The 16,754-nt window shown below is 44.0% G+C and overlaps 1 protein-coding gene across 1 annotated transcript in view; it reads right to left on the bottom strand.

Annotated features, from left to right (window-relative positions):
- Positions 1 to 855: 855 nt before the first annotated feature.
- LOC140201874 (bifunctional methylenetetrahydrofolate dehydrogenase/cyclohydrolase, mitochondrial-like) overlaps positions 856 to 16,754 on the bottom strand; it is a 48,532-nt gene continuing 32,633 nt past the window's right edge. The window contains exons 7-8 of the mRNA XM_072266625.1: positions 13,282 to 13,407; positions 856 to 12,170 (exon numbers count right to left, since the gene is read on the bottom strand). Coding sequence (XP_072122726.1) covers positions 12,046 to 12,170; positions 13,282 to 13,407 — 251 coding nt within the window. The 3' untranslated portion in view covers positions 856 to 12,045. The remainder of the gene's footprint in view (positions 12,171 to 13,281; positions 13,408 to 16,754) is intronic.

Below are 16,754 nucleotides of genomic sequence, written 5' to 3'. Positions count from 1 at the left end.
TCTAGGGAATAAAGTCCTAATAAATTCAATCTGCCCCTGTAACTCAGTTCCTCAAGTCCTGGCAATATTCTTGTAAATTTTCTCTGTACTCTTTCAGTCTTATGGCTATCTTTCCTGCAGCACACAATACTCCACTGTTGGCCTCCAGAACATTCCTCAAAAGCTGAAACAAGCTCTAAATCTCATCCAACACTTTAGGAACAGCATCTTCCCCTCTTGACTTCTGATTTGACCATGAACCTTTGAACACTACCTCATTAGTTGTCTCAACCAACCTCAATTGCTCACTTGTATTGTTGGTACTCTCCTTTGAAGGTTAATTTTAGAGGAGCTCACAAGGTCACCCAGAGAGCAGCAAGAGTTAAAATTAGTACATTGTATACAAAACCTCTACAATAAGGCAATGGATAAATGCAAAAATTATTATTAGTAGTAAATTTGTTGTCTTCTTTTGAACGTTAAGATGACTTTGTCTATGATTAGTGTAGACCAGGGGGTTCCCAAACTGTTTTATGTCATGGACCCTTCTTTGGACCCCATGTTGGGCACCCCTGGTGTAGACTAATGGTTGTATTACTGGCCCTAGAAGTCCAGAGGTCTGGAAGAATGATCCAAAGAAAATGAGTTCAAGTCCAACCATGGCAAAAGCTACACTCAGTTATTTAAATTGTTCTGCAATATTTTTGCACCCTGATGCTTTTGCGATCCCAAGCTTCTTCAGAAGTCAAGAATGAAGCATAACTTGTTAGTTATGATCATATATTAAGTGTACACGAGCGGGGAAGAAGGGGAGAGAGTAAAAAGTAGTCATGGTCTTCTCATACTAAGACTAGAGGTAACATAAATTCCATTGACCACAGTTCAAAGTAAATTTATTATCAAAATACACGTATACAACCATATACAATCCTAAGATTATTTCTTTTTGTGTGCGTCAATAAATCTGTAGAATAACCATAACAGAATCAATGAAAGACCGCCCAGCTTGGGCTTTCAACCTGAGTGCAGGAAACAGCAAAGTGTGCAAATACAAAAAGAAAGGAATAATAATGATAATAAATAAATAAGCAATAAATATCAAGAACATGAGATGAGTGTGACACGTGGCCAAGTGGTTAAGGCGTTGGCCTAGTGATCTGAGGGTTGTGAGTTCGAGCCCCAGCCAAGGCAGCGTGTTATGTCCTTAAGCAAGGCACCTAACCATCCAGTCCACCCAGCTGAAAATGGGTAATGGCAAAATGCTGGGGGTTAACCTCGCGATAGATTGGCGTCCTATCCGGGGTGGCGGGGGGGGGGGGGGGGGGGGGATGGAGTCTCATACACTCTGTTGCTTCAGGCCACGGAAACCAGCATAAGCACCGGCCTGATGAGCCACAAAGGCTCAGGACAGACTTTAACTTTAACTAACTTAACATGAGATGAGTCCCTGAAAGTGAGTCCATTGATTATGGGAACATTTCAATGATAAACTATAAGATAGCCAGATTCATATAGAATGACAAACACCACTGAAAATAAAAAGTTTCTGGAAAAATACAGATGCAACAGCACCATAATTACTGGAAATATCACTGAACAATTACATGTATACAGATGATTACAGAAAAATCTAAACAAGCATACAGAAGTTAAACTACAAGAAAAATAACAATTCTACGGTCTAATCCAGCTGAAATTGAGACTGAAGGTCTTGGAAATACAATACTGTCTATGTGACTCCATTCCCATTGCTCTGTGGTTAGAATATAAAGTGTGATACAGCACCAGGAAAGACGCTTCAGTCCACAGTGACTGGGCCAAGCACAATGCCAATTGGCATTAACCCCATCTGTCCGGCAGCCCATATCGGCCCTTGCTTGTTCATGTGCGCGTTAAGTGCGTGACTGGGTGGGTTTCCTCCAGGTGCTCTGGTTTCCTCCCACAGTCCAAAGACGTACCGGTTGGTAGGTTAATTAATTAATCATTGCAAATTGTCCCATGATTAGGTGGGGTTAAATTGGGGATTGCTGGGCAGTTTGGTCATCTCTGAGGCCAAAGTACGCAGGTGTTTCCAATGTGCAGACAGTCACAAGGCCACGGGACTGGACGGCATCCCAGGGCTAGTACACAGGATGAGCGTGGCGCAACTGGCAGATGTGCTTACAGTCATTTTTAATCTCTCCCTCTCCCAGTGTAGAGTGCCCTCCTGCTTCATTGTCCCTGTACCTAAGAAGACCAAGGTAACATGTCTGAACGACTGGCGTCCTGTCGCACGCACCTCAATAATAAGCAAGTGCTTTGAGAGGCTGGTCAAGGACTACATCTGCAGCTTGCTACCACCCACACTGAACCCCTATAATTTGCCTACTGACAAAACCAATCGACAGACGACAAAATAGCCACTGCTCTGCACACCATCCATACACATCTGGAGAAGAAGGATGCTTATGTGAGAATGCTGTTCTTGGACTACAGTTAAGCGTTCAACACCATAATTCCATCCATGCTCGACAGGAAGCTCAGAGACCTCGGCCTTCACCCTGCCTTGTGCAGGTGGATCCTGGACTTCCTGTCAGATCACCAGCAGGTGGTAAGAGTGGGCTCCCTCACCCCTGTCCTCTGACTCTCAACACAGGTGCCCCTCAGGACTGTGTACTAAGTTTTACTCTCTGTATACCCATGACTGGGTCACCACCCACGGCTCCAATCTGCTAATTAAATTTGCTGATGACAGTACACTGATTGGCCTAATCTCAAGTAATAATGAGACAGCCTACGGAGAAGAAGTCATCACCCTGACACAGTGGTGTCAAGAAAACAACCTCTCCCTCAATGTCGCAAGAACAAAGGAGCTGGTTGTGGACTACGGGAGGAATTGAGACAGGCTAACCCCTATAGACATCAATGGTTCTGGGGTTGAGAGGATGAACAGCTTTAAGTTCTTTGGCATAAACATCATCGAGGATTTCACGTGGTCTGTACGTACTGGCTGTGTGGTGAAAAAGGCACAACAGCGCCTCTTTCACCTCAGACAGTTGAGGAAGTTTGGTATGGCACCCCAAATTCTCAGAACTTTCTACAGGGGCACAATTGAGAGCATCCTGGCTGGCTGCATCACTGCTTAGTATGGGAACTGTACCTCCCTTAATCGCAGGACTCTGCAGAGAGTGGTGCGGACAGCCCAGCACATCTGTAGATGTGAACTTCCAACTATTCAGGACATTTACAAAGACAGGTGTGTAAAAAGGGTCCGAAGGATCATTGGGGACCAGAGTCACCCCAACTATCTGGGAAACGTTACTGCAGCATAAAAGCCAGGACCAACAGCTTCCTCCACCAGGCCATAAAACTGCTTAATTTATGTTGACGTAACTGTATTTCTATGTTATATTATACATAATATTTATAATATTTATGTCCTTTTGTACATAATATTTATTATAAATTGCTATAATTGCACATTTAGACGGAGACGTAACATAAAGATTTTTACTCCTCATATGTTTGAAGGATTTAAGTAATATAGTCAATTCAATTCAATTCACGCATGGGTGCATGATGCATCACCAATGCAGTCATCAGCGCAGCAGAGGAAGAGTTGGGGAGCGTTACCGGGGATGGTTTGGAACATGGACTGTTCTGCATAGCCAACAAAAGGGCAGGCTTAGCTGGGGCCCATGCGGGTGCCCTTGGCCACCCGTCGAGTCCGAGGAAAGTGGGAAGAGCCGAAGGAAAAATTGTCGGTGAGGACCAGTTCTGCCAGACAGAGGAGGATGGTGGTGGAGGGGAATTGGCTTGTTCTTTTATCGAGAAGGAAATGGAGAGCTTTAAGCCCTTCTTGATGGGGGCTGGGGACAGAGGTGTATAGGGCCTGAGCATCCATGTTAAAAATGAGGCGGTCAGGGCCAGGGAGTTGCAAGGTACTGAGGTGATCAAAAGCATGAGAAGTGTCTCGGATGTAGGTGAGAAGCGACTGAAGCAAGGGGGATAGAATAGAGTCGAAGTGCGAGGACACAAGATCAGTGGGGCAGGAACAGGGAGAGCCAAAGGCTTTACCCAGACAGTCAGGTTTGTGGATATTGGGTAGGAGGTAGAAGTGAGCAGTGAGGGGGTAAGGGAACTATGAGTTTGGGGCAGTGGATGGGAGCTCTCCAGAGCTGGTGAGGTCAGTGATGGTGTCGGGGATAGTTTTTTGATGGTCTGGAGTGGAGTCCTGTTCGAGGGGGTAGGTACGAAGAGGTGTCCGAGAGCAAGGTAGAGGTCAGTCCACCACACTACAACAGCGCCCCCTCTGTTTTGGACGCCAAGATCAATCTAACCCTCCCTCCCACGTTGCACTCCATTTTCCTTTCATCCACGTGCCTATCTAAAAGTCTCTTAAATGTCCTTAATGTATCTGCCTCTATCACCACCCCAGCGTATTCCACGCAACCATCACACTCTGTGTAATAAAAACCTGCCATTGGCAGTGAGACACCTTGAAACATCTTGAGACTGAGAGGCGCGGTACAGTTCACTGGTTGCCAGGCAAACATTACCATCCTGCCCTTAATGGAATCCCTGCGTTCAATAATCTACTCCCAAAACCACAGCTTAAGAAACTCTACATGTTGAATACTTAAATATCTATTATGTTGCAAGCCAGCTATTGATTGCAGATGCTTGTTTTAACTTTCTGATTCAATATCTCAGTTTAGGGAGGGATCTGTCCTTTGATGCTAACAATAAGATGTGCCATGTCATGTGGCTAACAGCGATTGGCTTTCTTTGCCCTCTGACCTCTTTCAGTCAAGCATAGCTTAAATCTCATTCTCAAAATGACTCCCTGACGACAGGATGACTAGCACCACTTTCTTGGAGTGAAGCACCATTACGAAGCTGACTGTTCCGATCTGTTGGAGTAGACCAACAGAAGCTCTTGTCAGGCAGTGATTTAAGATTGAGAATGACTCCCCTCCACTGCAGTTCCATGAGCTACAAGATGGCTATGAGAGGTCAATGCGGGGAAAAGAACCGGGTGTCGTAACTGCAGACTTTGCCACTGATAGGGAGTGGCCAAAGGGATGGGGCAGGCGGACAGTTCAAGGGGCAATGCTACCTGGTCTTGGGATCCTCAGTACTACCTGGAATGCTCTTTTCCCCTTTGAGCTCACAAGCCAGGAATCCCAATGACAGAATTCCGCAGCCCTTTCAATGCACCAGCACAGGCTTTGGTTGACTGAGGAAAACATTATAACGCAGAACATAGGACAGTACAAGCCCTTGCGCCCACAATGTTGTGCCATCCCTTTAATCTACTCCAAGATCAATCTACCCCTTCCCTCCTGCATTGCCCTCCACTTCTCTCCTCATCTCTCCCCGGACAAAAACCCACAATCGTGTGCCGATCTAAAAGTCTCCTAAATGCTCCTAATGTTTCTGACTTTACCACCACACCGGGGAGTACACCAGATATACCCACATTCTCTGTGTAAAACAAAATACTAACTCTGACATTCCTCTCCTATACTTCCCTCCAAATTTCCTCAAAATTTTGCCCTCTCATAAAGAACTTGCTACTTCCACCCTGGGACAAAAATCTCTGGTTATCGGCTCGATCTATTCCTTTTATTAGCTTGTCTACCTCTATCAAGCCAACTCTCTTTTTCCATCACTCCAAAGAGACTCACTCAACCTATCCTCACAAGACCTTCAGGCCTTTCAACATTCAGATATCTGGGTGACCGTCAGGAGTAGGAGTGGGAAAGGAAATGGGTAGCCATTTACCTAAATAATGAGTATACTGCTTTGGATACTGTTGAGGACGGCGACCCGACCTACTGGGGGAAGCCACAGCAATTGGGTCTCAGAAGGGAAGGAGGGAGAAGAGGACTGCAGCAGTGATAGGGGATTCCTTCATCAGAGGTGTAGACATGAGGTTCTGCAGACACGATAGAGATACCCAGATGATATGATGCCTCCCAGGTGCCAGAGTCTGGGACATCTTGGATCGCGTCCACAGCCTTCTAAAGGGGGAAGGTGAGCAGCCAGAATTCTTGCTACACATTGGCATAGGTAGTGTTGGCGCGTGGCCAAGTGGTTAAGACGTACGTCTAGTGATTTGAAGGTCACTAGTTCAAGCCCTGGCTGAGGCAGCGTGTTGTGTCCTTGAGCAAGGCACTTAACCACACAGTGCTCTGCGATGACACTGGTGCCAAACTGTATGGGTCCTAATGCCCTTCCCTTGGACAACATCGGTGGCGTGGAGAGGGGAGACTTGCAGCATGGGCAGCTGCTGGTCTTCCATACAACCTTGCCCAGGCCTGCGCCCTGGAAAAACTTCCAAGGCGCAAATCCATGGTCTCACGAGACTAACAGATGCCTATATAGGCATAGGTAGGAGGTCCTGAAAGGAGAATTGAAGGATCTAGGTAGAATTGCTGAAAAGCAGCACCTCCAGGGTGTAATCTCTGGATTGCTGCCTGTGCCATGCACCAGTGGGGGTAACAATAGCATGATTTGGCAGATAAATGTGTGGCTGACAAAACATTGTGGGAGGCAGGGTTTCAGATCCCAGGATCATTGGGATCTCTTCCGGGGGAGGTATGGCCTGTACAAAAGGGACAGGTTGCACCTGAACCCGAGCGGGACCAATATTCTTGCAGGCAGGTTTGCTAGAGCTGTTGGGGAGGGTTTAAACTAATTTGGCAGGGGGATGGGAAACTGAGTGATAGGGCTGAGGATGGGGAAGTTGGTTTACAAACAGATGCAGTGTATAGTGAGACCATCAGGAAGGACAGGCAGATGATCGGGCCACTTGCTGTCAGTGTAACAAGTGGATAAAATTGAAAAGGGAGATGAATACAGGACTGAAAGTGTTAGATTCCACAGTATACGGAATAAGGCAGATGATCTTGTAATGCAATTAAGAGATTGACAGGAATGACATCACTGAGTCGAGGCTGAAAGAAGATTATAGTTGGGGGCTTAACATTCAAGGATAAATATTGTATCATAAGTATTGTAAGGACAGGCAGAGGGAGCATGGTGGTAAAAAGTTTAATCAAATCATCAGAAAGAGGTGACATAGGATCAGAAGATATAGAATCATTATGGGCAGAGTTAAGGAAATGCAAGGTTAAAAAGGCCCTAATGGAGTTATGTACAGGCCTCCGAACAGTAGTGAGGATTTGGGCTACAAATTACAATGGGAGATAGAAAAGGCATGTAAAAAGGACAATGTTACAATAGTCCTGGGGGATTTTGATGTGCAGGTAGATTGGGAAAATTGGAGTGGTGCTGATTCTGGATCCCAAGAGAGTGAATTTGTAGTATGCCTATGAGATGGTTTTTTAGATCAGCTTGTGGTTGAGGCCACCAGGGGATCAGCAATTCTGGATTGGTTGTTGTGTAATGAACTGGATTTGATTGTGGAGCTTAAGATAAAGAAACCCTTGGGGACAATGATCATAATATGATTGAATTCACCCTGCAATTTGAGAAAGAGAAGCTAAAGTGAAAAGTATCAATATTACAGTGGAGTAAAGGAGAGGACAGAGGCGTGAAAGAGGAATTGGTCAAAGGAGATTGGAAGGGAACATTAACAAGGATGACAGCAGAGCAGCAATGACTAGAGTTTCTGGGAGCAATTCAGAAGGCACAGGATAGATGCATCTCAAAGAAGAATAAGTATTCTAAAGGCAGGACGATGCAACCACAGCTGACAAGGGAATTCAAAGTCGTCATAAAAGCAGAAGACAGAGCATATGATAGAGCTAAGTCAGTAGGATGTTAGAGGATTGGAAAGCTTTTAAAAATCAACAGAAGACAATTAAAAAGCCATAAGGAACAAAAAGATTAAATATACATGAAGGTAAGCTAGCCAATAATAACAAAGAGAATATAAGATTTTTTAGATAGAGAGATAGAGGGGGAAAGAGAGGGGGGAGGGGGGAGGGGGGAGGGGGGAGAAAGAAAGAAAAAAAAGAGTCGAGAGTCAATATCAGACAGCTGGAAAATTATGCTGGAGAGGCAGAAATGGGGGACAAAGAAATGGCAGACAAACTGAATAAGCATTTTGTATCAGCCTTCACTGTGGAACACACTAGCAGTTTGCTGGAAGTTCGAGTGTGTCAGGGAGCAGAAGTAAGTGAAGCTGCCGTTACTATGCGAGAAGGTGCTTGGGAAGCTGAAAGGTCTGAAGGTGGATAAGTCACCTGGACCAGATGCTGTACACACCAGGGTTCTGAAAGAGGTGGCTGAAGAGATCGAGGAGTCATTAGTAATGATCTTTCAAGAATCACTAGATTCTGGAATAGTTCTGAGGGAATGGAAAATTGCTAATGTCACTCCACTCTTCAAGAAGGGAGGGAGGCAGAAGAAAGGAAGTTAGAAGCCAATTAGCCTGACTGACCTCAGTGGTTGACAAGATGCTGGGAGTCAATTGCTAAGAATGAGGTTTCAGGGTATTTGGAGACACATGATAAAATAGCCCAAAGTCAGCGTGGTTTCCTTAAAGGAAAATCTTGCCTGACAAATTTGTTGAAATTCTTTGAGGAAATAATGAGCACAGTAGACAAAGGAGAAGTGATGGATATTATGTATTTGAATTTTCAAAAGGTCTTTTGACAAGGTGCCACATATGACACTACTCAGCAACATAAGAGCTCATGTTATTACCGGAAAGATACTAGCATGGATAAAACATTAGCTGACGGTCAGGAGAGAGTGGGAATAAAGGGGACCTTTTCTGGGTGGCTGCCAGTGACTGGTGGTGTTCCACCAGGGTCAGTGTTGGGACCACTTCTTTTTTGTTATATATCAATGATTTGCTTGACAGATAGAATGTCTTTAGTAAGGCCTCATAGCAAGCAAAGCTTTAAAGAGGTACAGTCTTTGGGCCACCGAGATAGCTGTTAGAGCCACAAACTTAAGGTGCCAGAGTCCAATCCTCAGAGATTATGTCCTTCTCTCTTATGCACCTTCTCTCTTAGCGGAAGGGTTTCCTCCCATGTGTTGAGGACATGCTGGTTGTTAGGTTATTGCAGGTGGGTGAGTGGGAATTTAAAAAAGCATTAATGTGGGAACAATAAATGGTCTACTAGATGTGCACCTTCAAGGTGCGGCCCTGTAGACGACCCAGTTCCTCGCCCACATCACCGACTGAAACGTTGGCTCAGCGGGCGGTGTGTGCTGCTGTCAGAAGGGCCCTGTACTCAAGCAATCTTCTCCCTCTCTTTTTGATGCTGAGTCGGAGGGCTTGGAGAAGTGATGCGGAAGATTGTAACATCGGAACAGCGAGCTGCTGGTCTCCTGGCTCTTGCTGTTGCAGGAGCGATCTCTCTCCCTCGCTGCCGAGAGAGCGCCTGTCTGGTGCGCCGAAGGGTTGGATATTGTCTGTAGTTTTTGATGGACTCTCGATCAAGATCTCTGGGGGGGTTTTGCTACTACTCACATGGTGGGGTGGAGGGTTCAGTGCTATTGCTGGTGCAGTCGAGGGTGGGGGTAGTTGATGGTTCTGTGTGGGAGGGGGAGGTGGGGCTTTGGGATTCTGATGCTTCTGTCATTCATTCCTTGGGGTTTCTTATTTCGTGGAAGTCTGTGATGAGCTAGAATTTCAGGTTGTATATTGTATACATTCTGATACTAAATTGAACCAGTTGGTAGATGATAATCCACAGACCGTGGGCCAAAGGAGCACACAAAATGCTGAAGGAATTCTGTACGTCAGACAGCATCAATGGAGGGAAATGGAGACTCAATATTTTAGGTCAAGACCCTTCACTAATCCAGGTAAACTGACAATTTCCTACCACAGATACTAACTAACCCACTGTGTTGTGTTATGTCAGATCCCAGCATCAGCACCATCTCTTTCCATTCCTCATTATTCAATGCAAATTTCATGCACCACCCTCAGCACTGAAGAATTTTTAAGCCAATGACATCATTGTAAATGTCTCTGGAATTCAATTTGTAAGGCAGTTTATTGAAATTTATTTTAAAATTGTTTACTTCACTCAAAAGAGAACCCATAGCCCCATCTCTAGAAGCACATTGTTAGATGGTAATATTGATCATACTGGACAACAAAGATATTACTTCCGAAATACTTTTGGGTGTAACTTATGGATTTTGGGCTGCTGATCATGAAAATCACCATGAAATTTCCCCATCACGCTCCAATTTAAAAAAAAATCACCTATACTTGTCATTTAATTCATAATTCAAGTTAGAATAATTGATACCAAGATTTACGGAAGGCATTTTTGTTGCCCCACAAATCAAACAGGTCAATGACAGGCAATTAGTACAACTTCCAATGGACCAGAGAAAATTGCATGGAAGGCATTCAAGGATGTTGTTGAAAATTTTCTTGACAACTACAGAGCACCGAACTACATGCAACTAGTTGATATGCTTCAAGCATACAAAACCATGAAGTGCAATATGCTACTAAAGATTCATTTTCTGCATTCCCATTTAGACTTCTTCCCTGCAAATCTGGCTGATTTTCGTTGGACACTTAAGTGAGAAGCCTCAGACACTAAGTACAAACAAAAATTATGAACAAAACACTTCTAGCTTAGTTAAACTATTGAAAAGCGACAGCACTTAGTCAATTAAACGCATTATATTCAATAAAAGTTAGTTTGTTTCTTCAAATTCCTACATGATACAAGTAGTCTGGAATTATATACATGTTCAGCTTCAAGCAGGTTATCATGAACAAAAAAGAATTCTGAGGAAGCAACACTTTTGAAAAAATTTGTTGTCCAGTGTTACCATAAGCCCACTGTAAGTGACAGCCCCTTCCCAGCACAGAGTGGTGAACGGGCAAATAATAACCTATATAGAACAGCAGCATCTCTACATCTCGCCTGTCTCTGGTCTCAGGGCAGTTTCACAACAAGGACAGATTCACTTTGGAACATTGAACAGCTTTATTGCACAGCTCACTTTGTTTAGGCAAGTGACAGGGCATGTCGTACATTCTGCTTCTGCCAATAGTTGGATACAAGGGCAAGCAATTCAATTCAGGTTTTTTTCTGGAGTGTACAGCAACTCATCGACAAATTGCCGATCAGTACAATAATATGTCGAACTTATACAAATTGACCATCAAACTAACTAAGTTGACCTTGAAGATCTAGCTTCTTTGCATATTGATCAATAGTTACTATTGTCAAATCATTCAGCTAAAAGAGTCTTGTTCAGATAGACCTTGTCTGCCCAGTGTGATGTCAAACACACTGCAATGTCTTGTACCGCATGAAACAAGACCACACCCTATTTTGCCAACAACATTCATCATTAAGTACTTCTGGAATAGAGTTCAGCGTTTTAATCCTCGTTCCAAGACACTTCCCTCACCTCACACGAGAAAACTGTTTTGAGCCATCACAAGCAGATACTCGGGACAGGGAAGAAATGCCAGGGCTTCAGCTGACACGCAGAGTCGATGTCAGAAGTTCCCATTCCAACAGGTTCACACACTTAAACACTGACCTCATTTTCAGAACAGCACAGGCAGTCAAGTACATCTGCTCTGAGCTCAAGTTCAAAACTGTCCAAACAAATTCAGCTCCTGCACCAGCTGGCAAAGATAATTCTACTCCCCATATTTATTGTTTTGGGCTATTCTGTACTTTAAAATATTCACCTGTGAGGTTATAAAGCAAGACTTTTGTGAGGTTTCCTTCACTAAAGCCTTCAAAACGCAAACTTTTCACTCTGGAATCCCCTCTCCACTTTGGTCTCCTCACTGCAACTTCAAAGAACTTGGCAATAAAACAAGCTTTTTGTTGTATTATTTACACGTGCTAAATAAATTGACAGAATAGTATGGGTGTGGGAAGCCTCTTTGGAACAAAGTTATAAAATTGCACACGCCTTAGTCCCAAGGTCCTCCCAAATAAATTATATTCAATGCAAACAGGAGAACCCAATTACTTCCAGGACAGGGCAATAAATAACGACTCAGCTATCAATCAGCCTTTGGTATTGGGAAGTGTAAACAGTACATTGGAATGTTTGGCAGGGCACTCCAGCTCACTTCTGCTGCTCCAGTGCAGGATGGCAAATTATTCAGTTCTCCATCTGCTTCAGAAGCTTCTTGGCTGCAATGATGGTGTTCTTCATCAGCATGGCGACAGTCATTGGGCCAACTCCGCCTGGCACCGGCGTTATAAAACTGGCCTTCTTCTTTACCCCTGAAGATACAAAAAAAACACTGCCGGTTAGAGAATGGTACATGACTAGATCCGAATCATATGCTCTTTGAAAGACAGCCATCTACTTGCAGTAAGCTTTGCTTTTCGAACATGTTGAATCCATCACGGACAAAGCCCTCCACACCTTTGAGCACATTATATGGAGTCCTGCCAGCTCTGTTTTGGGCACAGCCCTCCTAACCATTGAGGACAGCCTTGAAAGGTGATGGCTCAAAAAGGCATCCATCATTAATGAATCTCACCACCCAAGACGTGCCCTGTTCTCACATCACTACCATCAGGGAGGAGGTACAAGAGCCTGAAGGCACACACCTAATGTTTTAGGTACAGCTTCTTCCACCATTGGATTTCTGAACGGTGCATGAACACTACCTCGCTATTTATATTTAATAGCTCGTAATGTAACTCATAGTATTTTTAATGTATTGAACTGTACTGCTGCCACCAAACACCCAAATTTCATGACATGCATCAGTGCCAATAAACCAGATTCTGAAGTAATGAATATGCTGAAAATTAGCAAGCACTCCAACCACAGTGCAAAAGCTGTGACTTCTCCAGCCCAAATTGGGCACGAGGCAGGATATTGTAGCTGCATGGTGACTGAGCAAAGCATATTGAAGTTTAATCTGAAATTCTCCTACGATCTAGCTGGAATTTATGACACCTACAGGATTCTTCAAGCAACAGTACAGGGAAGCTGATAAATTAGATGATCAGGCAGTAAGCTCAATAGCACCTAGGTGCAGTTAATGAAAAGGTTAAAAGTTAACCTAGGTTCAACTTTCTACTATTTCAGCTTAAAGATGACAGCAGTTATAAGGAAAACTAATTGCAATTGAACAAGACTTTGATGAGACTGTAGCTCGTTGTGTGAGAATGGCTACACAGAGCAACCTTCTCCAGCATACTGTCCAGCTGATACACCGACTGAGGCCCTATCAACTGGCAAGCTCTAACAGCCATGCACTTCATTCAAAGTAATTCAAAATTAAAGCAATTCAAATGCCCATTTCAGGCCAGAGGGCCAGTTCTTTTGAAAAATTAACAAGGATGGAACTTTATTCAGATGGTTAACTGTAAACATTACCTTCAAAGTCAACATCGCCCACAAGCCTGGGCTTCCCGGTGACTGGGTCCTGGACGCGGTTGATGCCAACATCAATGACGGCAGCTCCTTCTTTAATCATGTCGGCCGTGATAAGATTGGGAATACCTGCAAAGAACAAGATCATAAACCTTAGCATGGCAGCAATTCTACTAGTAGAGGACAGTCCAGGGAAGAGATCAAGCAACATACACCAAATGCTGAAGGAACTCAGCAGATCAGGCAGCATCTATGGAGGAGAATAATCAGTCAATGTTTCTTGCCAAGACCCTTCATCAAGACTGGAAAGGAAGGTCACCCAAAACATTTTTAGCTTAGCTGGTTTGTGACCTAAAACATTCAAACACTTCTACAGATGTCCTAGAGAGCATTCTGACAGTCTGAATCATTGCCTGGTATGGGGGAAAACTACTGCACAGGATTGAAAGACGCTACAGAATGTTGTGAAATTAGTCAGCTCCATCATGGGCCCTGGCCTCCGTAGTTTCCGAGACACATTAGGAGCGGTACCTCAGAAAGGAGGTGTCCATCATTAAGTTCCCCCGACACCTAGGGCATGCACTCTTCTCACTGTTACCATCAGGAAGGAGGTACAGAAGTCTGAAGGTACACACTCAGCTTCTTCCCTCTGCCATCCGATTTCTAACTGGAGATTGAACCCATGAACACTACTTCACTACTTTTTACTATTGTTTCGGCTTTGGCACTATTTTTAATTGAAACTTGTGTGTGTGTGTGTGTGTGTGTGTGTGTGTGTGTGTGTGTGCGCGCGCGCGCGTGTGCATGTGTGTGTGTGCGTGTGTGTATATATGTGTGTACACACACGCATACACACACACATACTTGCTGCAATTCATTTTTTTCTATACTTATCACGTATTGCAATGTACTGTTGCTGCTAAGTTAACAAATTTCATGAATTATGTTGATGATATTAAACCAATTAAATTCTGATCTTGGTGAACAGCGAAGGTCCAAGTGACTATAGCCCCTGATGGTGTGGGGGAAAGGATAATGTTGCTGAAGTAAAGGTAAAGAAAGTAATATGTGGAATATCAAATTCATTTGGTTGCATTTAATATTCAAAGTTTCAAGTAAATTTATTATCAGAGTACATATATGTCATCATATACAACCCCGAGATTTATTTTCCTGTGGGCATACTCAGCAAATCTACAGAACAGTAACTATTACTAGACAGGTAGTGCAGTGGATGTGATCTATATGGATTTTAGTAAGGCATTTGACAAGGTTCCACACGGTAGGCTTATTCAGAATACAATAGGACATGGCCCTAAGGTAAGGGGTGGGAAGTTCAAGGGGGATATTAGAGGAAGGTTTTTTACTCAGAGAGTGGTTGGTGCGTGGAATGCACGGCCTGAGTCAGTGGTGGAGGCAGATACACTAGTGAAGTTTAAGAGACTACTAGACAGGTATATGGAGGAATCTAAGGTGGGGGCTTATATGGGAGGCAGGGTTTGAGGGTCAGCACAACATTGTGGGCCGAAGGGCCTGTACTGTGCTGTACTATCCTATGTTCTATTAGATCAATGAAAGATCAACTAAAGTGCAGAAGACAATAAACCTTGAAGATGCAAATATAAATAAATAGCAATAAATAACGAGAACATGAAATAAAGAGTTCTTAAAGTGAGATCACTAGTTGTGGGACTATTTCAATGGAAGGGTAAGTGAGTGTAGTTATCCCTTTTTGTTCAAGAGCCTGATGGTTGTGGGGTAGTAACTGCTCTTGAACCTGGTGGTGAGAGTCCTGAGGCTCTGGTACCTTCTTCCTGATGGTAGCAGCGAGAAGAGAGCATGGCCTGGGTGATGGGCTCCCTGATTTTGGATACTGCTTTCCTATGACAGTGTATCATGTAGATGTCTTCAATGGCTGGGAGGGCTTTACCCCTGATGTACTGGGCTGAATCCACTACCTTTTGTAGGATTTTCCATTCAAAGGCATTGATGTTCCCATACCAGGCCATGGTGCAGCCAGTCAATACACTCTCCACTATGCATCTATAGAACACTGCTAAAACAATTACTGTAGACTCCCAATAATGGTAATTATATAATAGTTTATTTTTATGCAAGAAATTCCCATAAAAATGGACCAGTGGTTCCACTGTCCTCCCTTATCAGGTTCCTTTATCAGCTCTCTGCTTCTTCCTCCTATCACTTCCCAGTTTCGTACTTCTTTCCCCCTTTCCCATCACCCACCTTCCCCCTCACCTAGTCTCACCTGTCAGCTTGTACTCTTTAAACATCACTGAAGCAAAGGGTAGAACCGGAAATCCAACAAATACTGGAAATCCAAAGCAACACACACACGTAATTTAATTGGTCATTGTAAATTGTCCCAAGATTAAGTTAGGATTAAATGGGGGGGTTGCTGGGTGGTGTGGCTGGAGGAACTCAGCAGAGCAGGCAACAGTCATGGAAATGAATAAACAATCAATGTAGCAGCAAATCATAAACACAAGAAACCCTGCAGATGCTGGAAATCCAAAGCAACCTGAAGTCCTGAAGAAGGGTCTCCGCCCAAAACAACTACTGTTCATTCATTTCCCTGGATGCTGCCCGACCCGCTGAGTTCCACCAGCATTTTGTGTGTGTTGCCAAGGGGAAATAAATGTTCAGGGGCCAGTTCCTCTGGCTGATAGGCTGGGGTCTTAAGTGTAAAAGACTAATTACTAGGAACCAAGGTGAAGAGAGGTCTCTCAAAGATCTGCAGAGCATAAGACATAGGAATAGAATCAAGCCATTCAGAAACAGGGTCTGCTCTGAAATTCCATCATGGCTGATTTATTAAGCCCCTCAATCCCATTCTCCTGACTTCTCCCTGTAACCTCTGACACCCTTACTAATCGAGAACCTATCAACCTCTGTTTTAAATGTATCCAATGATTTCGCCTCCACAGCTGTTTGTGATGAGTTCAGCAGATTCAAAGCCCTTTGGCTAAAGAAATTTGTCCTCACCCCTATTCTAAAGGGATGTTTGAACCTTCACTCCCAAATGTGGATGCTGTCTTGAACATACTCAACAAACAAGCAATAGATTAGGCCCCTGGAGTTCAAATCTCACTCAGCAGCAGAGAAAATTCAAGTCAAATGATTAAATCAATCTGGAGTCATTAACTGTGACCACAAACCTACTGGAATGTTTGTACACTCATCTGATGTTCTTCAGGGAAGGAATTTTGTCATCCTTAGTTGACTGGGACAGGGAGTGACTCCAGGCTACTAATGTGGTAATTGCTTAGTTGGCCACATACATTCCCCAACAAGCCACTCAGATCAAAAGTAATTGGAGTTGGACAATAATTAACGTTCTGTACATCCCGTGAAGGCATAAAAGCCAATGTTGAATTAGAAGCTCAGTGAAGGAACTGTATAGTGAGAGTAGGGGATTACTGGGCAGTGCCGCTCACAGGGCCGGAAGGGCCTACTCC

Source organism: Mobula birostris, chromosome 8, assembly GCF_030028105.1.
Source record: "Mobula birostris isolate sMobBir1 chromosome 8, sMobBir1.hap1, whole genome shotgun sequence".
Lineage (NCBI taxonomy): Eukaryota > Metazoa > Chordata > Chondrichthyes > Myliobatiformes > Myliobatidae > Mobula > Mobula birostris.
Note: the sequence above shows the minus strand (reverse complement) of the source record. Positions and strands in the feature narration are given on the sequence as shown.